The 25,638-nt window shown below is 39.7% G+C and overlaps 1 protein-coding gene across 2 annotated transcripts in view; it reads right to left on the reverse strand.

The window, feature by feature from the left end:
• Positions 1 to 25,638, reverse strand: part of lama5 (laminin, alpha 5) — a 96,260-nt gene that overhangs the window by 37,873 nt on the left and 32,749 nt on the right. For both annotated transcript variants that reach the window (XM_056421989.1, XM_056421988.1), the window contains exons 4-16: positions 23,854 to 23,972; positions 22,734 to 22,904; positions 21,982 to 22,079; positions 13,943 to 14,058; positions 10,590 to 10,708; positions 10,116 to 10,206; positions 9,848 to 9,982; positions 4,475 to 4,537; positions 3,491 to 3,631; positions 2,403 to 2,540; positions 1,594 to 1,728; positions 788 to 922; positions 463 to 600 (exon numbers count right to left, since the gene is read on the reverse strand). In XM_056421989.1, coding sequence (XP_056277964.1) covers positions 463 to 600; positions 788 to 922; positions 1,594 to 1,728; positions 2,403 to 2,540; positions 3,491 to 3,631; positions 4,475 to 4,537; positions 9,848 to 9,982; positions 10,116 to 10,206; positions 10,590 to 10,708; positions 13,943 to 14,058; positions 21,982 to 22,079; positions 22,734 to 22,904; positions 23,854 to 23,972 — 1,599 coding nt within the window. The remainder of the gene's footprint in view (positions 1 to 462; positions 601 to 787; positions 923 to 1,593; positions 1,729 to 2,402; positions 2,541 to 3,490; positions 3,632 to 4,474; positions 4,538 to 9,847; positions 9,983 to 10,115; positions 10,207 to 10,589; positions 10,709 to 13,942; positions 14,059 to 21,981; positions 22,080 to 22,733; positions 22,905 to 23,853; positions 23,973 to 25,638) is intronic.

The following is a 25,638-nucleotide window of genomic DNA, read 5'->3' on the forward strand; positions in this document are numbered from 1 at the left end:
AACGCCAAACAGCCCGTTCCCTTGGTCAAAAGCTCCAGTCCTAATGAGTCGTTGCTGAAGTCCAAGCCAAGTGTCTAAAGTCATCACATTTTTGTCTTGTGTCTGACTTGAGTTTCCTCGACTCCACACCTCTGGGAACCGGTGTCAGCACAAAGCTAAAGCTAGCAGTGGAGGGAACCACCTGTCCAATGTGTGAACACTCACAAGTCAGAATCCACAGGAGCTTTTCCTCATTCTGCCCCACTGCTTGTGCTTCCAACAAAGCAGCTCTGCCCTGCAAACATGCGTGTGATCTCACTCATGTTCCTTCCTACATAAGTGTGTGTGTTTGCGTGTGTGTGTGTGTGTGTGTGATTAGCTGTAGGTCACAGTAACTGCAGCCGTCACACCTCACCTCCACTATGTTAAGCGGTCAAGAGAGTTTGCCTGTGTTTAACCTGCATGTGTGCGTGTTGTTCTTACCCCGGCAGTTGGGGAAGCCGTAGGCGCCGTGTGCACAGCTGTCACACCTCAGCCCGACCACGTCGGGCAGGCAAACACACTGCCCTGTCACCTGGTCACAGCTGGTGTAGCGGGAGCCCTCTGCAGAACACTGGCAGGCTGGAACAAACACACAATCAACTCCAGTTATTTATCTGTCCCATCAATCGATTGATATTGATATATTTAGCCGGATCATTTTCCCACATCAAAACGAAGTCAATTCCCAGACAAAGTTAATTACTTTGTTCACCTTAAAGAAACCAGTCATGAATGTAAGGCGTCCGTATAAAGCTTGATGACTTACGTGTGCAGCTTGGGTAAGCATGGTAACCAGGAGTGCACTGGTCACACGAGTCTCCGCTGTAGTTGGGCTGGCAGTGGCAGTGACCTGACGCAGTGCAGCTGGAGTCCAATGCGGTGCGAGGATCACAGGTGCACTCTGGGAAAACAAGAGGTGAGACATAATAAACAGGAAGGCAATTCCACGACAAAACATCAGACAAACAAGAAGGGAAATATTAAAAAGCCTTTATTTTTTAAAAACTGAAAGAAAAACTAAGAAAAGACGACAAAGAAAATTTAAAAATACGAGTCTATATCCTCATTGAGACCTGGATACTTGAGGGTGAGTATATCTGAGAAAATGTGCTTGGGATATATGTTGAGTCTAACTTAAAATGTTAGACAATAAAATAAGGCTTTGAATAAAATAATGGAATTGTCTACAGGTAGTTTCGAGAAAAAGGCATTGCCCCCCCCAGTCCAGGGATTCAAACTAGCAACTCTGTCCAATATTTGAGAGTATTATCCTTTCCCTCTTACTGTATTGTTGTAGCTGTTGCCCATTTATTATTTTACACTGAAAAGGTGAAATGTAACCTAATTTACAAGGCAATATAACACTTCATAAGAAGGTGCGTAAAGTTAAGTGTTTCCATGGAGTCCATAAGTGTGTTACAGCAGGATATCATGTTCTCTCTTTCCAGTACGGTAACTAGCAGCAACAGGTGCCTTTAATCACTTTCTTTTCACATTTCTATGTGTGTCTGTGCGTGTGTGTGTGTGTGTGTGTGTGTTTGTGTGTGTGTGCATGTGCGTGTGAGTGCATACCTTTGCAGTTGGGGTAGGAGTGGAATCCAGATCTGCATTGTTCACATCGAGGACCCTGAAACTCTGGTTTACACAAACAACGACCAGACGCATCGCAACCTTCAGGCAAGGAGCCGACTGTGCTGCAGCCACACACTGGGGAGAGAGACGGGGGAAAGGCTTTGTGATTTGGATGGAGCCAGGATTTAGTTGTATGACAAACATAAAGTTTGGACTATAAAGGCACAATGAGTAGGATTTTCCAAGAGATTCACAAATAATACCTCTCAATCATCACCTATGACCCTCTAGACGGTTGGTGGTGCCCGTTGGGGACATTTCTGGGTGTCAACCTCGTAGCAACCAAGTGCCAGTGCAGAAAAAAACCAAATATAGCCTCGCAAACAGAGCTCGGGAAATGTTTTGTCCACCGACCACAGTGACTGGTGGATTCAAAATGTTACCAGCCACTCCATCAATTACCTTTGTTTTTTTTGGGCTGGTGATTGAAGCAACTCTGGCAGCCATAATTTACCAGCATTTTTCTGATTGTTGGAGCTCATTTCCAACCCTGCAAAGCTCATTCCAAAGTGAGAGTGAATCTGGTGTAACTGGTGAGCACCATAACAACTCAAAAATGGGAAAGATGTGCCGACTTTGAATGTTGTGTTTACATGGCGCAACCAACAAATCCTACTCATTGTGTCTTGAATAAACAAACATTAGAATTCAACATAGATGCAGAATCTACATCTATTCCCCTTTTTAAACAAACTTGATATATAATATCAAATATTGACCCCAAGTTGTCGTAACCACAGATGACTCACATTGGCAGAGTGGGTAGTTGAAGTAGCCCGGTGTACACTGGTCACACTGGTAACCTTTGAAACCACTCCGGCACACGCTGTGACCGGTCAACAAGTCACATGACCCGTCCAGACAGCCGGGACCTGCACACTGACAGGCTGCAGACACACACAACACAGTTAGATCAATTAACCCTCCTGTTACCTTTAGGGTCAATTTGACCCCATTCAATGTTTAATGTCGGTGTTCTTTTTCACTGTGTCAAACATATAAGAAATATCAACTTTTTTAGATATTTAAAGGGCTATTTAGGTTGTCAACAAACAAACATAAAGTACCTCACACTTAAACTTGGAAAACAATATTAATTCTAATAATTTTCTAGAGGTTTTAATTGAAATATGTCAGTAAATATAAAGGTAACAGGAGGGTTAAACATTGAATGGGGTCAAATTGACCCGAAGGTAACAGGAGGGTTAAACAGCAGTAACACAGACGGATAAATAAAACGTCTTATTTTTTTACCATCTTAACTGACTGAAGGAAAGCTGTGAAGCTATTTACTCGGATTAACACAGTTTAGAAGCAAGCTGTTTATTCAGCAGTGTGTGTGTGTGTGTGTGTGTTTGAGGCTGCTCCTGGGTGGTAAACTAACACAGAATAAATAAACAAGCCTATAAATAAAGCTTTTGGAATTCCTACCTCTGTTTGTGTGTGAATGCCTGTGGCAGAACAAATGGGACCCAACCAATTAAACTGAAGTGTCAACGTTTTGCAATAAAAAACCTCAGACTAATTAAAAGCTTAGGCATTTTATTTGATGGCATTGAGAAGAGTAGGGATCGTCATCTGAAGGGTCATCCTTTATTAGCTCACAATTCTGTGTCGACACATGTATATGGACACAGCTGAGATCAGATCTGGGTTGTCCGATCACAAAAGACAAGTGGAACCACGGCCCAGGATAATTTGCAGTGTTTTCTTATGTTTCATAGACCAAAGGATACATATATTAATCAAGAGAATATTGGACAGATGAATCAATAATACGAAATAATAGATGGTGGCAGTACCACTATAGTTGTCTCTCCATGTAAGCATCTCTCACCTTGACAGTTGAGTCCATAGAAACCTGGAGCACAGGTGTCGCAGTGGTCACCAGTGAAACCTGGTTTACAGACGCAGGTCCGGGTTCGGGGATCCGGTCTGCAGGAATTATCCACAGTACCGGCTGCACTGCACTCACAGTCTGCAGAGAGAGGACATAAACTGGTTTTTTTGACAGCAATGTTTCTTGGCAAAGTTATTTAACGAGGGAGAACAGTTGATTGGGAGAGATGTCATCAAAGATATTATGATATGATGAGAAACTCTCAAACAAAACTCCCAAAATATAAACACGCTGGCTGATATGAGCAGAGCCACAGCAGGTGATAAACTAACATTTATCTACGAGGTTGGAGTGAACCGTGTTTTGGTTTTTCCAGTTTATCACATTCCAATGACATTTCATTCACGCCACACTGATTTTCCCAAAACTCCCCCAAACATCTGATTTCTCAACAGCTGAACCGATGAAGAAGAACATGGGTCAAACAGAAACAGTATGCGAGCGTGGATAAAGTGCTCTTCAAACGCTTTATTTACTGGTAACAATTGTTCTTAAATACCTTGTAAAGGTTTCGATAAGAGAGTAAAAAATATTTGTACTCAAATAGGACATATGCTCGAGATATGCTGTCTCGAGACATGAATTATATTTTATTTTTTAATTATTGTTATTTTATTTCCCAAAATGTGTATTCTTTTTATTTTTTTATTTTCAAGATTCATTTTTAAAAATGTTGGTTTTAAGATTCATATGACTTTATAGTCGTCGTCATTTATTATTCTTTAGTTCAAGTATTTTTTTTCATTTGTTAGGGACTATGAACAAAATATGAAATGATGAGAATATAATTACATTTTATGTTAAACATTATTTTCCCTAAGGTTGAACAAACTGGACAACACACATGGTGCCTCTGTACCTGTACTCTAGCAATGACAATAAATTGAATCCAATCCAATCCAATAGTACATTTAAACTTACTGATGATCTCTCCTGCAGGTTTAGCCTCGCCGTTGTTGTTGCTGGATGGATAGATGGGGATGGCTGAGAGAGGGAGATTAGAAACCAGAGGAGTTTAGGCTTGTGTTAAGAATATAAAAATGCATACATAGTACCCCATGTCCCTCGCTTTGCATTAAGGCCCCGAAGCACCAAACCGTGTGTCCTCCTATGACATTAGGGCTCTGACCAGAGAGAACAGCTCATACGCATGCTCACCCACATGTTTTGGAACATACTGACACTGCTGGATAAGAAGCACAGATACTGTAGGGACAAACACTTCTTGACCTCGGCCAGAAGATGACATCCACACAGGGAAGATAATCAGGAACTCTGTGCAACCCTTGGCTCTGACCTCATCCTGACCGCTCAGTCGTAGAATTGAGATTTAAATAAGAGCCGTACCTGTCACCGTCAAAGAACTTGTTTATGTAAGCAACAGATAGTTTTAATGCCTTTTTAGTTTCTATTATATTAAAGACACTGCACAGCTCCTGCTTTAGATGGAGAACAACATACACACACACTGATTATGATGATGACGAGAAGATCGTGAGCCAAGAGGGTGGGACCACCCTGAGCTCCATCAGAAGGTGTTCAAAGTCTAAACCAGGAACACCTCCATCTGTTTTAACCAATCACTGCTGCTGTCGTGAGCCCAGAGGGTGGGACCACCCTGAGCTCCAACGATGAGACGGACAAAGATTAAACCGAGTGACGTCTCCATCTACAGGACTGTCTCAGAAAATTAGAATATTGTGATGAAGTTCTTTATTTTCTGTAATGCAATTAAAAAAACAAAAATGTCATGCATTCTGGATTCATTACAAATCAACTGAAATATTGCAAGCCTTTTATTCTGATTTATTGCTGATTATGGCTTACAGCTTAAGAAAACTCAAATATCCTATCTCTAAATATTAGAATATCATGAAAAAGTATACTAGTAGGGTATTAAACAAATCACTTGAATTGTCTAATTAACTCGAAACACCTGCAAGGGTTTCCTGAGCCTTGACAAACACTCAGCTGTTATAAATCTTTTTTTTTACTTGGTCTGAGGAAATATTAAAATTTTATGAGATAGGATTTTAGAGTTTTCTTAAGCTGTAAGCCATAATCAGCAATATTAAAAGAATAAAAGGCTTGCAATATTTCAGTTGATTTGTAATGAATCCAGAATGCATGACATTTTTGTTTTTTTAATTGCATTACAGAAAATAAAGAACTTTATCACAATATTCTAATTTTCTGAGACAGTCCTGTATATTGTCTAATCACGCTTGCTCTTAAAGATATATAGAGTCATGTTCTCCTGGAGAACTGCAGTCTGTTACTGAACGATGCTTTGAGCTGACTTCATCCAGGCCCGTGCTGCACGTTAAATGTTTTGTGTCTTTGAGACTTTTGTTCTACCACACTTAATTAAATCCACTTTGTTTTGAATTTTACTTTGCCGTCCTGGTCATCTTTTCCCAACCTTCGACAAATTGGTGACCCTGACGTGATATAACGGTGAAAAGGTGACCATTTTTGGACGAAGAGGTGCGAGTCCCCCGACCCGCGCCTAGGGTCTGGGACCTGGAGATCCAAGGAACCTGAGAGAAGTCCATCGGCAGATTACACACCCATCCTCAACTGGTCTCAGGCCTGAACAAATAAAAAAGGTAAGCAGAAACCTATTTAATTGAATTCTGCATATTGTAGTTATAGTAAAAAAACAAATTTGACCAGAGGATGCGTGAGTAAAATGTCATAGTCATTGTAGTGTGTTAAAACTAAAAATTTAGATCTACAGTGGTAAAAGTGTGTTGGAAAACTGTTCGAGGGCATTGTTGATGACTGTGTGATAAGGTAAAACGAGCGTGTAAATTGCTTCTGAGTTTGTATTAAACTCTGGAAGTTGCGTGTCGTAAAACGAGTAAAACGAGCGTGTAAATTGTTTCTGAGTTCTGATTAACTCTGGAAGTTGCGTGTCGTAAAAAGAGTAAAAAGCGTGTAAATTGCTTCTGAGTTCTGATTAACTCTGGAAGTTGCGTGTCGTAAAGAAATCGTAAAACGAGCGTGTAAATTGCTTCTGAGTTCTGATTAACTCTGGAAGTTGCGTGTCGTAAAAACAATCGGAAAACGAGCGTGTAAATTGCTTCTGAGTTCTGATTAAACTCTGGAAGTTGCGTGTCGTAAAACGAGCGTGTAAATTGCTTCTGAGTTCTGATTAACTCTGGAAGTTGCGTGTCGTAAAAAAAGAGTAAAACGAGCGTGTAAATTGCTTCTGAGTTCTGATTAACTCTGGAAGTTGCGTGTCGTAAAAAAATCGTAAAACGAGCGTGTAAATTGCTTCTGAGTTCTGATTAACTCTGGAAGTTGCGTGTCGTAAAAACAATCGGAAAACGAGCGTGTAAATTGCTTCTGAGTTCTGATTAACTCTGGAAGTTGCGTGTCGTAAAGAAATCGTAAAACGAGCGTGTAAATTGCTTCTGAGTTCTGATTAACTCTGGAAGTTGCGTGTCGTAAAAAGAGAAAAACGAGCGTGTAAATTGCTTCTGAGTTCTGATTAACTCTGGAAGTTGCGTGTCGTAAAAACAATCGGAAAACGAGCGTGTAAATTGCTTCTGAGTTCTGATTAAACTCTGGAAGTTGCGGTAAATTGCTTCTGAGTTCTGATTAACTCTGGAAGTTGCGTGTCGTAAAAAAAGAGTAAAACGAGCGTGTAAATTGCTTCTGAGTTCTGATTAACTCTGGAAGTTAAAAAATCGTAAAACGAGCGTGTAAATTGCTTCTGAGTTCTGATTAACTCTGGAAGTTGCGTGTCGTAAAAACAATCGGAAAACGAGCGTGTAAATTGCTTCTGAGTTCTGATTAACTCTGGAAGTTGCGTGTCGTAAAGAAATCGTAAAACGAGCGTGTAAATTGCTTCTGAGTTCTGATTAACTCTGGAAGTTGCGTGTCGTAAAAAGAGAAAAACGAGCGTGTAAATTGCTTCTGAGTTCTGATTAAACTCTGGAAGTTGCGGTAAATTGCTTGAGTTCTGATTAACTCTGGAAGTTGCGTGTTGTAAAAAAAGAGTAAAACGAGCGTGTAAATTGCTTCTGAGTTCTGATTAACTCTGGAAGTTGCGTGTCGTAAAAAACCGTAAAACGAGCGTGTAAATTGCTTCTGAGTTCTGATTAACTCTGGAAGTTGCGTGTCGTAAAAACAATCGGAAAACGAGCGTGTAAATTGCTTCTGAGTTCTGATTAACTCTGGAAGTTGCGTGTCGTAAAAAATCGTAAAACGAGCGTGTAAATTGCTTCTGAGTTCTGATTAACTCTGGAAGTTGCGTGTCGTAAAAACAATTGGAAAACGAGCATGTAAATTGCTTCTGAGTTCTGATTAACTCTGGAAGTTGCGTGTCGTAAAAAGAGAAAAACGAGCGTGTAAATTGCTTCTGAGTTCTGATTAACTCTGGAAGTTGCGTGTCGTAAAAAGAGAAAAACGAGTGTGTAAATCGCGTCTGAGTCTCTGTAATACTGTGCCGTATCTGGAAGAGATCGGACAGGTTTCTGCGGAGGTGCTCTGGACGTTGCCGGTCGTAGCAGATCAAAATGATGAATGTGTAAATTGCCTCTGTGAGGTTGGATACTGTGCCGGGTTCAAAGACCGGACAGGTGTCTGGATGCCACTCTGGGAGTTTCATGTTTTTATAAGCGTGTAAATTGCTTTTGTGTTTTTTGAACAAGTTTCTGTAAATACTAGTTTTGAGTCGTAATATATAAGATGAACATGGTTTAAAATGATTCAGTCGGATGTTATAGAATTTGAAACAGAGGAAGATTTTAACAAATTTGTAATTGATGAAGACATATCTGTGATAAAACAAGACGATACAATTACGAGTCCTGACACTGAGGTTGATATAACTGAGGTTCGATCTGCGGACGATTTGAATAAACTGCTTAGACCTAAAGTTGAAAAATCCCCAGGAAAAAAGCTGAAAAATAAAATAAAATAACAGGAGCGGCCCCTCCCCTACCCACTTAGGATGATAGCCTCGCTGTGCTCAGCTGCACTCTCTGCGCGCCCCCGCAAAGCGCGCCGCCTTCACAGGACGGAGCACAGTCCACTTTCCGCCTCCACCTGAACTTGAGCTCTGACAGAGTTCTCCTCTCTTCTTGTGGTTAAGTACACACACATACTACTACATTAGCCAAACTAAGGAAGTGTACGACCATTTTTTATTAGATTTTTAAAAATGTTTTAGATAAATGCATTATTTTAAATTGTTGTTTAAATTTATTGATCAATTGATTCATTAATTGTTTTTTTGCCTGGCTAGCTCAGTCGGTAGAGCATGAGACTCTTAATCTCAGGGTTGTGGGTTATTAATTTTTTAATTGATTTTTTAAATTTTATTTTTATAGTTATTTATTTTATATTTTTATTATCATTTTTCCTCAATCTCTCTTAAAGATTTGACCCCATTCAAGCATAACTACAGTTTTTCAGCCACAAGGCACCTCGGTGCAGCAGACAGCAGCACAAACACCTGGACCATACGTCCCTTATAATCCGTATCCAGCCCCTCCGCTACATCCATACGCACCGATCTATCATCAGCCACAGCAAGGCAGTTCCTCACACATTATGTCCCGCAACAGGCGGGTCAGCAGCCCATTGGGCGCCACCGTAGGGAAGACGGTGGGTGAAGACTGAATATTAATAACTTTTAAATTATAGTCAGGCTGGACATTGGGCTAATGTTTGTCCTTTTCGACCACAGGGTTAGCAGTCTCAGTCAGGACCGCTTCAGTGCTCCCATAATGTCTAACCCCGCCATAACAAGCATCCAACACACAGCCACAGCCACAAGGCAACAGTGATCCACGGCACCAGGCCCGGATCAGAGACACAACATTAGCGGTGCCCAGATCCAAAAGCTGACAGCGAACTGTATCCACTGAACAGAAATGTGCCACACCCACGAGTCAGCCAATGATTCAACTGGAGACTAAAGAGACACTGAAAAGGAAGAAAGGGTCTGGTGGGACAGGGTAGATGATGACATCACACCTCTGCATGACACCAGTCAGCAGTGGAGACTTTGGTTCAAAGTCCTGCATCCCTACTCGCCACCAGGGGACCAAAGACATTGTGCTCTTAATTAACTGCACCCTGATACAAGATGAGAAGCAAGGAGTAGCAGCGGCTGGTGAATGGACACCAGAGCTGCAGATTGTATGCAGTCGTTGACACCGCAGCTCCTCAGCTCCACATCACAGTGTTGCTCCAGAGAGGAGGCAAAGAGAAGATGTGTTGTACAGTCCCTTTGATAATCAAACCCCAAAGTTCAGAGAGTTCTTGTCTGGGACTCACGGTAACAGTCTGGGAAGTTAATGAAACCGTTGGCGCAGGAGTCACAGTTCTCTCCGGTGTAGTTTGGTTTGCAGAAACAGCGACCGGTCAGATCCTCACAGGTACCATCTGTGAACTCTGACTGACAGTCACAGCCTGCAGAGAGGAATAGAGAGGAAGAGGGGCAAACAGATGGCAATAAGACAGATATGATATAAATGATGGATATATCATATTTGCATTTGAATGTATTTTGTCCATTAGATCATGGCAGAAAGCTGTCACTCACGTGAGCAGGCCAATGGGGACTCAATGGCGTGGTCAGGTGATCTGTAGTAGGTGGGGATGCAGTGCTCACAGTTGGCTCCAGTCGTGTGATGCTGAAAAGGACGAGTTTCCATTACAGTTACTGTTATCAGGAACTCAATAATGCACACACAATTACTGTAAGTGTTCATCGTATAACGATAGAGATGAGACAGATGACAGGTACAATGTTTATACTGTATATTGAGTACATTTTCTAGTATTTCTTGACTTTGCATCATCACTTTAGTAAAACGGCACATTAGGGCCGTTGTCGGTACAGATTACAGCGGTGTGTAAGGGGAGTAATTTTATTGAACCTCCAGGCAATATAACAGGATTTAATAATGAACTGCAACTAAAAATAATATAATTGATTCAATTTGACGAGCTTTAAAGATGGAACCGACAAGGCAGCGATAACAGCCACTTACTGGGACCAGTAGAAGACCATTACCTGACAGTTGAGGCAGACTCCTCCTCCTCTGTTGTGCCCGTTGATGTCAATGCTGCCTCTCTTCTGATTGACCTCAGGGTCGTAGTAACAGTCAAACGAGTGGCGGTGACAGTTACACGCTGGAACACAAAACACATCAAATACAGCCGTAAAGCAGCTAATGGACAGTGACAGTAATCTTCATACCTGCAGTGTATTTTAACAACATACAGAACATTAATAAACTAATAATGATTACAATTTAAAATTAAAAGTTAGTTATTATAAATTAGTTAGTGTAAAAGTTGGTAATCGCATCTGAGCATTTTAATTTTTGTATTTAGTTTTTATTAAAACTGTAAATTAATCTATTTGCATATAGTACATACATGTTGAACTTTGCAAGGTTTTTAGAGTTTTTAATGTATTTAAAGATGATAAATGATAAACTATTGTGGAAATTATTATTAATTATCTGTGACATCATTAACTTGGACCTCATAGTTGGTTAACGTGTAATTACTAATAAGTAAGGTGGTAGATATATATTTAATGCATGGACAGAAATCCCTGATATAATTTCTCAGATGTTCAGAAGATCAAATAAATGATTCATTACTTCTTCAGTGACAGGTTTATCTGAAACAACCTCAGACATGAATCTCAGGCTGCTCTGTGAAGTCACTTCAAGTGTAGTAGTTGTTTTGAAACCTGTTTCCTCAGGCAGGTGTTCATTGAGCTGGATGGGAGATTACTACTCTGCTGAGGATCATATTTAAGTTGTGAAAACAAATAAAAAAAGGAGATAAATGAGAGAAGCTCAGTGGGGTAAGAGGGCCGTCCTGCAACCGCAGGGTTGTGGGTTCGATCCCCGCTCTCCCCATTAGTTGATAACTAAGGATGGGTTAAATGCAGAGAACTAATTTCCCCTTGGGGATTAATAAAAGTGTATATTCTTATTCTTAATTAAAGCCACACAAGCTTAATTATTTCCTGACATTTGATAAAAGACAATTATCAGGCTCTTTGTAGTTTGAAGTAGTAAAAGGAAGGTTGGGGATATTTTCTGAATCAAAAAAGGTTATTTCATGTCTGATTACAGTCAGTGAAATCTCTTTTAGGGAGTCGACTATTTATTGGGCTTGCGAGTGACTTCATAAAGTATTGAGGTCCCCATGAGCAGGACTTGTGGGACTTGTTTGTGCTTGTGGAACTGAGTCCTTTCTGTAACAGTTTAGCTCCACATCTTCCTTTTATTATTAGTTGTTTTCATCCTGTCTCTAACTATCATGTCATTCCAGATCCTGCTTCCCATCTCATCAGTCCAACTCCCTTCACCTGCCTCTGATCACTCCCTCGTTAGTCCCTCATTACCTTCACCTGCTCTTCATGCCCATCTCACCTGTTGCCCATTCCCTCATTAGTCCCTCTCTACTTAGGTTCCCTCACTTGCACTTGTCCTCTGCCAGAATGTCTTGTGTTTTTGTGCCAAGTTCTCCAGCGTTATTAGAGTATATTCCTGACCTGCATGACCTCTGATTCTCTGCCCTGACCCGACCCTTTTTGGAGTTGTTTGCTTCTTGGACTGATCTCCCGGTTTTGACCCAGCCTGTTTTCAACCAAAGACAGTCATCTTTGTTACTCCTGTCTGAGTTGTGCTTTTGGGTCCACTCTAATAGCACCGTGACACCTTTCATCATATGAGGGAAGAGGAAGTGGAAGTCTAACGGACAAACTTGACCTCATACATGTAAACAGTCAGAAGATTACATACATTCTTTAACTTAATCTACGATAAAGAAAGAGAACCGCATGCTTTGGAGACACACGCATACAATCCTGACCAACGTTTGCTCTTCATACAGAGTCGGTGAACCCCTGATAGAGAGCTTCTTGTTCTTATCTGACCCTCAGCGCCTAAGAGGTGCCGGATGAATAAACCAGCACCGCTTATCCTCCAGCTCTGATAGCAGTGAGGTTTTCTCAGACCTGAGGCACATCTGACATTTTTTTAACAATCTTTTTAAGGACGATTCAGTGCAGTGAGTCAGTCAAGGGACTCACTGCACTGAACTAGCAGACCAGAATAAGTCATGATCAGAGACACAGTTCAACACTCTGCTCTCAGACAGATTATATATTCTATCAAAAATGAATACTTTGATCCTTCTTTTAAAAAGACTGAAACATGAAACAGATTTTCTGGAACCTTATTATATTCATGTAGCCAAAATCAAATGTACACTTCATAAAAGTTCATGCAGCTTTGTGATCTTCGCGCTAGTTGAAAAAAGAGATCTGTATTATATGTTTAATATCTGATACGCATACTTCCATCTGCCGTATGAACATAATCTGATCCCCTATGGTGTCACTCTATCTGCAGTATACGCCTGCATCTCCCTCTCCCTGAGGTTTGCTATCATGTTGACCTTTGGCGACCCGTTTGCCTTTGCGATACTCGTGCTGTTCCTGTTAAATATAACTGCAGCTTTGATAACAGACGGCTCTCACATGTAAATACAACCACAGCTTTGATAAATCAAGAATGCGGCAGGACGCAGTCACAGAAAGGTTTTATGTCACAATTGAACCTTTTGGCAGATTAACAATATTTGGGACTTAAAATGTGATCAAATATAGTGAGCTGTGAGTCTACACGTCAACAGAGTGTTATTTCAACATCTGGAAATATAGAAATAGATATATAAAAGGAAAAGTTCAGTGAAATTAAAGTTCAGTAAATTAAAATCTTACAGGCCAAAATGAAGTCCCCCCTAAAACTTGTATTTGTGATGTCATTGTGGATTACTCTACCCACAATCCTAATGAAATGTGTTATGGTCATGATTCATCTCGTAGATGGTTGGCCTTCTTTCAGGATGAACCATCTTTCGATAAGGATTTCTGAGACGTTAACGGAGTAAATTAAAGACAAACTATGAAATGATGACTGAATTCACTGGCATCTCTAAATGGAGACGGATCTCCCAGCTCACGTATGGCAGGAAAGACGTATTTTAAATATGTTGATTATATTCATGTTCATTAAATTGATGTTCATATTCAACCAGAAATCCTGAAGGAACTTTCTCCAAACAGAGTTTACATGTGTGAGAATTATGAAGAAAGTTAACAGCAGGACATGCGTCTGTTTAGCTTCATTAAATTAAGGCCAACTCATTCTGTTGAACATGAAAGGAAATACATTCCTCTGCAGGGATCACTGGTTGAAGTGAGTGCATGTGTGCGTGTGTGCGTGTGTGTGTGTGTGTGGGTGCGTGTTGGTGTGTGTGTGTTTGACCAAGCTTGTGTTCTCTCACAGATTCATGAGTCGGTGTGTGTGTGAACACAGTAACAGGACTACTACTCACGTTCACACTCGCTGGCAGTGTCGGTTGTGGCGGGTTTCCACGGTAACTGGTTGTATCCGGGGCAACACTGGTCACAAGAGAGGCCACAGGTGTTGTGCTTACAGTCACAAAGTAACCTGTAAACAACAACAACAGCAACAACAATAGCAGCAGTATGAGTAAAGAAAACAACATATATAGTTTAACATTCGAGGTGCAAAAGAAATATGCTCAGTATATTTAATCTTAGCATAGACACAAACACACACACACACACACACACACATACATACACACACACAAGACTTGAACCCATGTACCTATTTAAGATCACCATGCCTTAAACAACCGTAAGCATCATTTAAACTTTTCTCAAAAGTTCACATTCCTCTACCTCTTAACTTGTTACTGTCACTTCAAAGAAGGAAAGCGAGATAAAGATTTAAAGAGAAAAAGCGGAATAGAGGGTGTGACAGACAGTAAATAGAAAAGAGAAAAGTGGAAATGGACCCCCTCCCCCTCCCCACTCCCAAACAATGAAAGAGTTAATCTTCCTCCTTCATTGACCAATGGCTGACTTCTTCACCTCATCCTTTAATCGGATTAGTCTTTAAAGCTGCGGCCTGCGTGGCCACAGCACAGCAAGGAGGGAGGGACGACCTTCCTCACGCCATTCTCTCGTCTCTCAAGAAGAGACAAACGGAGGTCTGGAGTCATAGGAGGAAGGAAATAAATCCAAGAAAAACCCCAAAAATGACAAATGTTTGATTTAAATTCTAAAACAACTATTTGCTGAAACAAATATCTAAATATGGAACCCAGTTGCCAGAATAAACCATTGGCTCTGTATGTTCTTGCAAACCGGGAAATCTCAACATTATTGGGTTTTAACAGCAAGTGCTTTTTGCCGTTTTGAAACTACATTCTCAATCACGTTTAGGTTTAGGCAACAGAACTACTGGTTCGGTTTCATAAAAGCTTGTGGTTGGGGTTAAGTAAGGCACGTTACTTTTGGTTTCACAAGTATAGCAGTCCCGTGTTTGACCCAGTCGTCCACCTCGACCTCCATTCCCAACGCGGTTTTATGCAGACTTCGAATAAACGTAATTGTGTCACATCAAAAAATAACTTCATCCGGGAGAAAAGACAGAATCTTGTTTTGTTGTACGAGAACGTAATCTTTAGGAGAGCAGGATGAAATAGGACCTGTAGTCAAGATATGAAATGCATTTACATTTTTTAAAATGTATAAGTGAGTTTATTAAGTATATTCAAAATTAAGATTAATTAAATAAAAAGGAGACTCTTGGATTTATACAATATACAAACATTACATGTTGTTTGTTCTTTCATTTTCACTGCCCACATCTTCCGGGAACTGTGTCAAATAATGTAAGCAGGGCGGGAGACATAAGCTCAGGCTTCGGCCGACACTTTGAATTGTCACTACATCAAAGTTAATGACTTATTATTGTTATAATAAACTTGTTCAAACTTATATTAAAGCAAGGGTGCCTGTTTAGCCTCGTTCTGTAGTTGCTTTCTGTCACTTTATGGTAATTGTGTGAAAGTGTTTTGTGTAACTTTGTATCATCTTGCATCTCTTTTGTAGTTATTTATTGTCCCTTTGTGATCCATTTATGCCTCTCTGTGATAATCTTGTCTCTCATTTTCAAGGGATAAACCACACTTATGCAAAAACAAGCAAGATTTGGCTTGCAATCACTAATTTAGGTAGTTCTTCTCATGTTTTTGGAGAAGTGAGTTGGTGTTAGCTGATGTCCCCATGCATTTAAATATTTAGTCAAAAATCTCAATAGCACACGGCATAATACAATAAGTTTCCGTTTGAAAAGTATTTTAAGTGTTGAAAATGCCTCTCTGGAGGGCTCCTGTGCTCTGGGGGGTTGTGTTGGTCCACTCTGCTCCACGCTGATAACATGTGTTTCAACCGCCTCATTGTGTTTCCAGCTTTACTATCAGATCCCATTCATTCAGGCTCTCGCTCACACACAGTTTAATTCACACGCTCACTCATGCTTCCCTCATCTCTCTGGCTCTCCATCCTTCTTTCCTTTGCTCCTTGGTGATACACTCTGTTCAGCCGTTTTAGGAAATCACTTTCAATGGACGGTTTCCATCAAAATGCCCTACTTCCTGGTTTTAAACGCCAGGCGGACCGGCAGCTTCCTGACCGAAGCAAAGTAAAGTTGTTCGTTACTCAAAGGGCTTTAAAGCTGAATTCCCCTTTTCAATTTACAGTTAAATAGTTAGATTTAGAGTTTCATTCTTTTTTTTACATGTTGTAATTTATTGTTTCTTCAATGGCATTTTTTTTATTTTAGAGAAAGTTAAATTTCAGGAACTCAACATTGCTGAAACAGCAAAGACACTGGATGAAAATAGAAGACGTTTTTTTTGTGCTCTAAATTTAGTAACTTCCAAATATATATTTAATATAGGTTAGTGTCTGTCTGTGCCTGTAACTTGTGCACTGTGGTGGATGATACTTTCTGTTCAGCTGGACAGACCCTGTCAGATTTGATAAACCTTGTTGCTTTACGTTAAATGCGAGTTTAATCGACTGGTCAAGATGTGGGTGCTCTCAGTGAAGGTGAACATTAAACTTTTAATTGGTTTTGTCTGCTGACAAAGTTTCATGCCAAGAAAGGCAACATTATTTTGGCGAATTCTTCTGGAACAGGAAGAAGAATAAAAAAGGAATTTCACTTTGAGATGTGCTTGGTTGGCTGTTCTGCAGTTCAGTATTATTTCTACCTGAGTATGTTTTATAGTGAATTAAACTATGTTTAATTCACTTACATGAATCATTTCTAATCAGTGCTTCTACTCAATTAAGAACAGCACTAAACCCTCTTCATCATAATGCAGTCTGTGTGTCGTAGTCTTTAAAGTGTAGAGTTCTCATTCCTAATCATATCAGCAGTGCAGCTATAGGTCAAACTTATTAAACACAGACCTCCAGTCAGCAGACCTTCTGTCGTCTCTAACACACCTGCTGAATATGAAACGTTAAACAAAGTCCAGCATTGATGTACGTTTTCAGATCGGCATTCCTTCGCTCTGACTCAAGCAGTCGGTGCATCTCCAAAGGCTTGATGAGGAGGGATTTATTTGAATTCCTCTTGCCGTGTTCCCATCATTTAAACCAGTCTTAAAACAATAACTGTAGGACTCAAGAGAGGAAGAATATTTAGAATGTGCTCACTAAATGTAAACCACATTGCAACAGTATATAAATCCACATCCCTGACTGTTTGAAATACCAGAACCCCCTGAATCACATATCTATATCCACTGCAATTTCACAAATATAATACTTCAAACATCAGTTAGATTTAATTTAGTTTAAACAGTTTGACAGGGTTCCTGTCTCAGTGATTGCTCTTTTCATTCGGCGTCATTATACTTTTGAGTGTGAAATACCAGTCACAAATTAAACACTATCTCCCTCTAGTATGTGATAAAAGACTAACAGCTGTATCTAAATGGGGAATTCTGTCTGGATTGTGGCCGATCGTGAACAACACTCTCAAACTGGTCAATCGTTAATAGACAACCTCTCTGCTTGACACTCACTTCTCTCTTCTAATCTCTGCTTTCCTAACTTGTACGCTCTGTATTTCAGTTTTTTTGGGGATGAAATGTGTGAGGAGTTTCAACTGTGTGATAAACCACTGCTTACTGTATGACTCCATGTAGATCATATTCTGACATATGCTAAATCTATTTAATTTGTCCCTAATTTTTCTACTTGAACTTATCATTAGTAAGTAATGGGTATAGCACAGGACTTTCACCCAGGAGACCATTTTTCATGTCCTGCATGGGTGAAACCAAAAGTCAATATTTAATTATTTTTATTTAAGTAGTCTATGTAAGTTACGTTACATAACAAATGCACTTATTTGAACCAAACCATGATATTTTCTTTACTAAAGCTGTACCTGAAGTAGTTGTGTTGCCTCAACCTAACATGTATCTGTAGTGACTCTCTAAGAGATGCTAGTAAGACGTCTTTATGATTTCACATATTTCTGTGAGATCACATTATATTAGAACTAACGCCTTGTGGATGGATGCCTCCACCAACCAGTCAAACTAAGGTTTACATGCATGTCGGTCCAAAATGTCATACTTGTATCCCATTAAACATTTGTTGGTGTTCAAAATGACCATATGCTTTCTTGAGTTATGGCAAAAATCATGTGTTGTGATTTCACGGTGACCTTTGACACCAGCAAAATGTCTGCCACCAGTCAGATTCATTTGTGGGAAAGTGATCAACTCTAAAAATTAAATAACACCAAATCTGACTGTGATTTGGTTCTGTCTTCACCAAATACGAGACTCCTCTCCAGTCTCTTAACACTCATTTTAATTCACTTCACTAGTATTTCTGTTCTTGCGTCACAAAGGAATTACAGAAAAGCACAAGAACACAACTTATCTTCCCCAGCAGTTCCTTCCTCTTTGTTTTTTGCTATTATCCCGACACCCAAAGGAAAAATCTGTTTTCTTTTTAACCACACACAATCGGTATACACCCACATACGTTCAAACATAACAACACGTAATGCACATACACACGGCACCAGCCGTGCTAATGGTTAACCCAGATGGAGCCTCACCTCTCGAAGCGCTGATCCTGAACTGGAGGTGATGCAGCAAAGTGAAACCAAATGGTGCAGAACAGAACATGCCATGTGGACTTACAACATCGACCAAGCAGCCAGCTGGCAACGATATGAGCCAACGTGATGTCTGCTGCACATACTGTACATGTGAACATAATTGGGCATTCAATGTGTTTGACTTATTTATTCTCCTCCTGCTTGTGAGGATTTCCGGGAAATGTATTCCAACTTCATACAAACTGAACCATGAAAACTTATCATGAACTGACATTATTATTAAACACTTAACAATTGGTGTTTATCTACCTGTATTTAGATTTGTGCATCCACATTAGTAATATTATCATAAACTTCATCAATTATGTTGTACACATATTTTGTACCCAAGGTTTAACCCCGAGCTGCCACTGTGTAAGTCCTCCATGAGACATGTTCAGGCCCTGCTCAGCGTCATTTAAAACCTCTGGTTACATTTCCAGTTAAACATATGCATTATTAACACGACATCTACAATATAAACACACATTCACTGTAAGGACGACACGCAGTACGTCACAAGCTTTCCGTTACCATTACTATCATCTACGGTGAAATACAAGTTTCAGTGGATTATAGTGGTGCCCATTTTATTCTCAGGAGAGCAGTATCAATGTGCCTTGTTCCCATAATCTGGTGAAATCTCTCTAATGTGGTATAAAGGGAGTGAAGCCAGGACTCTCTCAGGTTGCCTGTACTGTACATCCGCCTGCAGGCACTCTCTGTTAAACCGCCATGCATTATCATGGCAGTGTAAACACATCCTGTCGTGTAAATATATACCTCTGCTGCTAGAAAGAGATTAGAGCTCACATACCGACTGAAACTGGAAACTAGAGCCATTAACAAATTCGTGAATGAATTGCACATACTTGTGTTGTGGAAGAGAACCTGTAAGTAGTTTGGTGACATTAACATGAGCACCTGGTATGTTTTAATTTTAGATTACTTAACTGGTGTTTAAATTAGTTTAAATGTCTAAAGAGCATACGAGGAAAGGAGAGCAAATAGCAATATTCTGTACAAAAATCTAAATGCTTCATAAAGTCCTCCTGCGATGTGTAACACATCTGGGGAAGAAGGTCTTCTAGATTAAATTGCTTGAAGATGTGCGTGCAGGCCAGCAAATACATGAAAGTATACACACGTCTTCTTATAGTAACTATCGGGGCCCCGTCAAGATATTACAAACACCCATCAAACACACACACAGTCCTCTTCCTACGTCTTTCTGCCTAAAACACAGACAGACACGCAAAGCTGCATTTCAACAGCTTTTGACCCTACACACACCTGTGATTGAGGCTGAACTCTGCTCTGCTCAGTGTCGAGAAGACACACACTCAAACACAGATGTGACATTTGGAGACTTATTGCAGTCTGCTTATAGTGAAACGCATATCGTAAAGTCTCCCTGAGGGATTCACCCAGACTGCATCTCAACACCCAGCACACAACCCATTTTGGGCTAATGATGTCGATCAGTATGTTATTCTGCTGCTTATTGTGCCTGGTATGCCACCTGTAATTCAAATTGAATCCAGGTTAGGGCTACTAAGGGTCAGTGAAGACAGGACATTTTCCAAGGTAAGTTAAGTTTTGGAATTTGTTGAGATTTTAATAGAAAAATCCCTTATAATAGTGAACTTATTTGGGGTGACAGTCAACACAATATTTAGTTGATAAAATAAAGACGTAACATTGTCTGCTTGTGTTTGATAGCTAGCTGTGAGGTGTAGTTTGAGCAAGCTAAATGACTTTTATTATCATTCCTCATTGTAAAACAGTTAGTTTATAAATGTGTTGTTCACTTTAAATCCAAAGTTTGCACAAAGCAAACAAATCAATGGATTTTGATGTTCAAATATGTCCCCCCCCCCCCGTATTTGCATGTTATTCGCATGATTCCTTGTTCGTTATTATGGAAAGTTTCTCCCCTAAAACATATCTTTACGTAAGAATCTCTTCAAGATTCCCATCACTTTTGAAGCGTTTAAAGAAAGAAAGTCAAATGGTCTTCAACTCCAGATTATTTAGCGCAAGCTAGAAATGATTGTGATGTTCCAGACCTTCGTATGAGGAATTAACAACCACAAAAAAAGAGCCACCTGTCTTTCTGTATCTACTGTCAGACAGATCGAAGCTTAAATATCTTCTGTAGGGTCACAGTGTGAATGCCTCCCAGCAGCAGTAGATTCTTCTTCACTGTACATCAAAAAATCGGACAATTCCCAGCTCTCCCTCCACCGTCTCCCTCTCCTCCCTCTATAATTCCTCCCAAGTTCCCAAATTAGTCACGTACAACAACAAGGAAAGAGCTACATCACCGGCTTTACAAGAGACTGAGATCGAGTACAAATAACCTCCACATACAGACACTAATGTAATCATGCAATACACACACCTATTGTTAAATTACATATATACGGCCCACTTCCACTTCTCATGAGACACCTACACTTCTGGAAATGCACAGACTCAATAACACACACACACACACACACACACACACACACGCACACACACAGACACAAATGTAAACAGGCTCCATCTTGTTATACTGCTCCAACAAAAAACTAATTATAAGACAAGAGGCTTATTTGTTTAGAAGGTGTAATCAGAAATATGCGTCTTCCTCTCCAACTCCAGCTGTTTTGCCACCAGTTGTTCAGACTTGACTTGTTTTTCTGCTTGAGATTTGAGACTAATGATAATCTGATATGAAATTTGTTCCTGAAGATTTGAAACGAAGTTTTGTTCAAATCTCTGACATATATATATATATATATATATTTGAAAGATGTTACAGATTAGTGCTACTTTGTTTCATGCATTTGACATTTTTTCGTAATTCCTTTCCTTCATTATTAATTAGCCGGCTCATGCCCTGTGATTTGCATCACAGGTTAGAAGGCATGTTGAAGATGATGAAGACATACATCACTGGCACAGAACTACAGCCAAGGATAATTTAAACAAATTTACATCAGATCAGAGCAGTAGCTCGTGGATATGGATTTGATAATATGCATTTTGCAGCGTTGAGTGTGTTTAAAAGTGTGGGAGTGGGAATGTGTGTATACTATGCTTCTGTGTGTTGCAGCAGGTAGACGTGTCTGAGTCACCGTAGTAACATAAATCATGTTTAGAACCTTCTGTGTTTACCAAGACATACAATGCACTCAATACAGTCTCACACACACACACACACACACACACCTACACTACAAAATCAAGCCAATTTTTTTTGGGTTTGCCACAAGTCTGTGATTCATGACAGTGCTGTCTGATTCCCAGATTGTGTGTGTGTGTGTGTGTGTGACATTCGCTGACCCTTTGAAGGTCGGGTATCAATTTGTGTCTTACTTGTAGGGGTTGTTGGGCTCATTGGCGTTGCAGGACTCAGCATGTCCGTTACACACACATCGTCCTCCGATGCTGATGTCTTTGATGCTGTAGTAGTACTGTCAAATGAAAATAAGACACAACATGAGTTATTATCATCAAGTTGTTGCCGTACATCATGTTTTTTCAAACTTCTAATATACTGACTAACCCTTTCTATGACATCCATGCTTCATAAAACATATGTATAATGCCTTATAATCTGCTTGTAGCACTGTTAAATTATAGTTATAAGCTTTCATAAATATTCATAATGCTTGATAACAATAATCATAAGACACTAGAGTGTTATAATGACTTAACAACTCAAGTATCATACGACTTCATAGTCACTCACTGAGTTGGTTTTAGCAAGGATCATAGTGTTATAATTACCATAGTAATACATTATAATCATGTTATAATGCATTATTATCACTGTAATAAGGCATTGTAATGTGATAATAAGTGGTCATTGTGTGCTTTAAGTAAAGTGAAAATGTATTATTTATGTTGTTCCTTTAGCCAATTGCGATCTAATATATTGATGAATCTCTTTAACTCCACTAAACCCACCAAAGAATGTCTAATATGCATAAGTTATGCTGAAATTCTGGAATGACAAACTGTAATACAAGAAGCATTTACAAGGAAGTTTTATTCTCTTTCTGTCAGTTATTCTTTGGAAGAATATGACATCAGCAACCCATTCCTATTTGGTGGTATTGCGTTACCCTGCGGGTGACAGTGGGGTCACGGAGCGTCTTCCCCATCAGGTGTCCCAGCAGCGTGTTGGTTCTCAGGAAGCGAAGCCTGATGTGGGTGGCCTTGGTGAAGTCCCTCAGCACTGGGGAGTAGGAGAAGTTCAAAGCGCCGGGCCGACCGTTCACCAAGGACACCACAATCTGGGAGAGGAGAGCAGAGGCTGGTTGTCAGCTGACTAACAGGTGCAGGAATATAAACATTACAGTCTGGGAAAGTCCTGTAATTATCAAAGGGATGATATCCACCAAATAATATTCACGATTTAATATCGTGGCATCAGCTAAATGTTTGATTTTGATTCTGTATTGCATGCAAATACTGCAGGATTGTTTTCCTGACTAAAACTTAATACGTTTATGATCATATGCTTTAAAAAAAAATGTCTGTACCCTCTGTCCTATTTTAGTTCTTGTTTTGTTTATGTACAATATTATAACTACATGGAAAACAATTACATTGACAGTAAGGGCTGTGTGATAATTAAATAAAAGGAGTAATACTCATTCAATGTAATCGTATTGTGGCAAATCATATATCAAGATATAACAATACACAAATCAATAAATAAAAAGCACTTACTGATGGAACATTTTGTAGTAAAGTTCACAATAAATGAGTCACTAAGTCACCAGTTTCTACTTTTCATTTGTCAAATATTTAATTCAGACAGGAGTACGCCAAAATAGACTTGACCGTTTGGTTCTTTAATATAGAAAATAATTGACTTAAAAAAAACACATGCTCTATCGTGATAAGATTTTTTATTAAGACATGAAATGGCATATATCATAATTGAAGATTTTGGCCATATCATATTCATGTGTTCAATAAACAAAAAATATGAATCTACTGATATTTCTCCCAATCAATCTATTCATCCTTTATTCTAGTCCAGTCCTAATCTTTAAGATAATCAGTTACATAAAATAAAGAAAAGCAACAAATCCTTACATTTGAGCAGTTGGAATTAGGGAAGTTGGCCTAAAAATAAGCTACTTTTTCTGTGAATGAACTAATGAATGAACTGATAACTAGTTACGCTCTACAGCTGTGGACGAAGACATTAAAGTACTTTCTACACACACTCACCTCTCCGTTCTCAAGCGGGACGATACGGGAGTATTCGGTGGTGCAGACGATGTCGTTATCATTGCTGATCCTCTCAATGGTGCTCTGTCCAAAACGCTCAATACAGTCTCTCTTGGAGGCTACACACACACACACACATACACACACAAACACACACACACACACACACATACAGGAGCGAAAAGGGGGGGAGAAAGCGTTGAATCAATCACTACCACATTTGCAAGCGTGTGAAAATCCCCTTGTGCTAAACATAAGGAGTGTGTGAACCTTTTAATGATGCGTCTCAGTGTGATAATTAGAGGAGGGTCTCGGATTGGTGGAGGTCTATATTTTAGTTTTCCTTTAGTTCTCTTTAAATATACCTTTTCAGCTTCACAACAGCTGGAATGCCATCATTAATAATCATCTTCCACCAACAAGACTAACTCTGTATGACTCTCTTTAAGCCGCTGTAAACATAACTGATCTAAATCAATACAAATCCCAATACTACCGATTTGACAACTCGTCTTTATTAATCGATACATCATTTAACCCTTATGTTGCCTTCGGGTCATTTTGACCCGATTCAATATTTAAAGACCAAAAATTAAAGAAAAAAGTCCTATAATCACACACACACCTACACAGACACTTAAACACATACACACCAATAATGTGCAGCAGCGATCCCACAGTAATAAGCCTTGATTCAAATTCATAACATCCATTATCTATTATATTAATAATGCTTATAATGAGTATTTATGACCTCTTTGTGACACCAGGGAACATTAATATACAGATTAACATGCTGCATAAATCTCTGTCGTGAAAATGCAGGATGACTATCACCAAAACTGTCTCATCAACAAGTGTCAGTCTGCATAACCTCATGTTTACTCGTTTTGTTTGAAAAAAGTCAGTGTGCAACAATTTATCAGATATTTTTCCCTCGGCATAGACCAAATTAACCCCAAAACAAGTGTGGAAGCACACAAAAAGGTTGGTTTGTTCTCAATGATATCTCATCTATGTTGAACTTATTTAATTTCCTTGCATCATTAACTTAGCTGTTTGATTTGGCTTTAGAGAAACCGTCTTCTGCCTTTAAAGACAAATCGAACTGTAAAACTATGTCGGACAGTTTGAGAGTTCAGCTTGTTTAAGTGACATTGTTTCTTCATGAAGACACAGCTACATTCCTGGAATGGTATCTCAGAAGTGACCTTGACACAGAGGAAGACTGAACGACCACGAAAACAAGACAAAGAAGAGGAGGCATGGGTGATGTCAAGATATCCCATCCAACCGTACCTCAAACGCACCAGCAGGTCAACCCCCCCCCCCCCCCCCCACACACACACACACACACCCCAAAAGCAACATGAATGAAAGTTTGTAGTTTAAATAAACAAATATAAATATGTTCCGGGCAGTTTAATGCTCCCCAATGCTCACACTTGGAGAGCATTAAACAAACAGACAATGAGTCCCTGTGAGTAGAGGAGTATAAAGTATCCATGCAGTGATGTATTCACCAGCAATCAGACAACAAGCTTTGGTGGGCTGCACCTTCAAGAATTCCAGGGTAGAGATGGTATCAAACTGCAAAGATTTAAATGATCTGGTATCTTGAACACCTGGAGCAGCTTTCAATAATCCAAATGAATGAGTAGACACACGCACGCACGTATGCACACACACACACACAAACAAACACACACACACACACACAAACCCCCTTTATCTTCTACTCAGGTGAATATCAAGCTGTGGCCTGTTGTCAGACTTGTCAGGAAT

This window comes from Pseudoliparis swirei, chromosome 9 (assembly GCF_029220125.1).
Source record: "Pseudoliparis swirei isolate HS2019 ecotype Mariana Trench chromosome 9, NWPU_hadal_v1, whole genome shotgun sequence".
Lineage (NCBI taxonomy): Eukaryota > Metazoa > Chordata > Actinopteri > Perciformes > Liparidae > Pseudoliparis > Pseudoliparis swirei.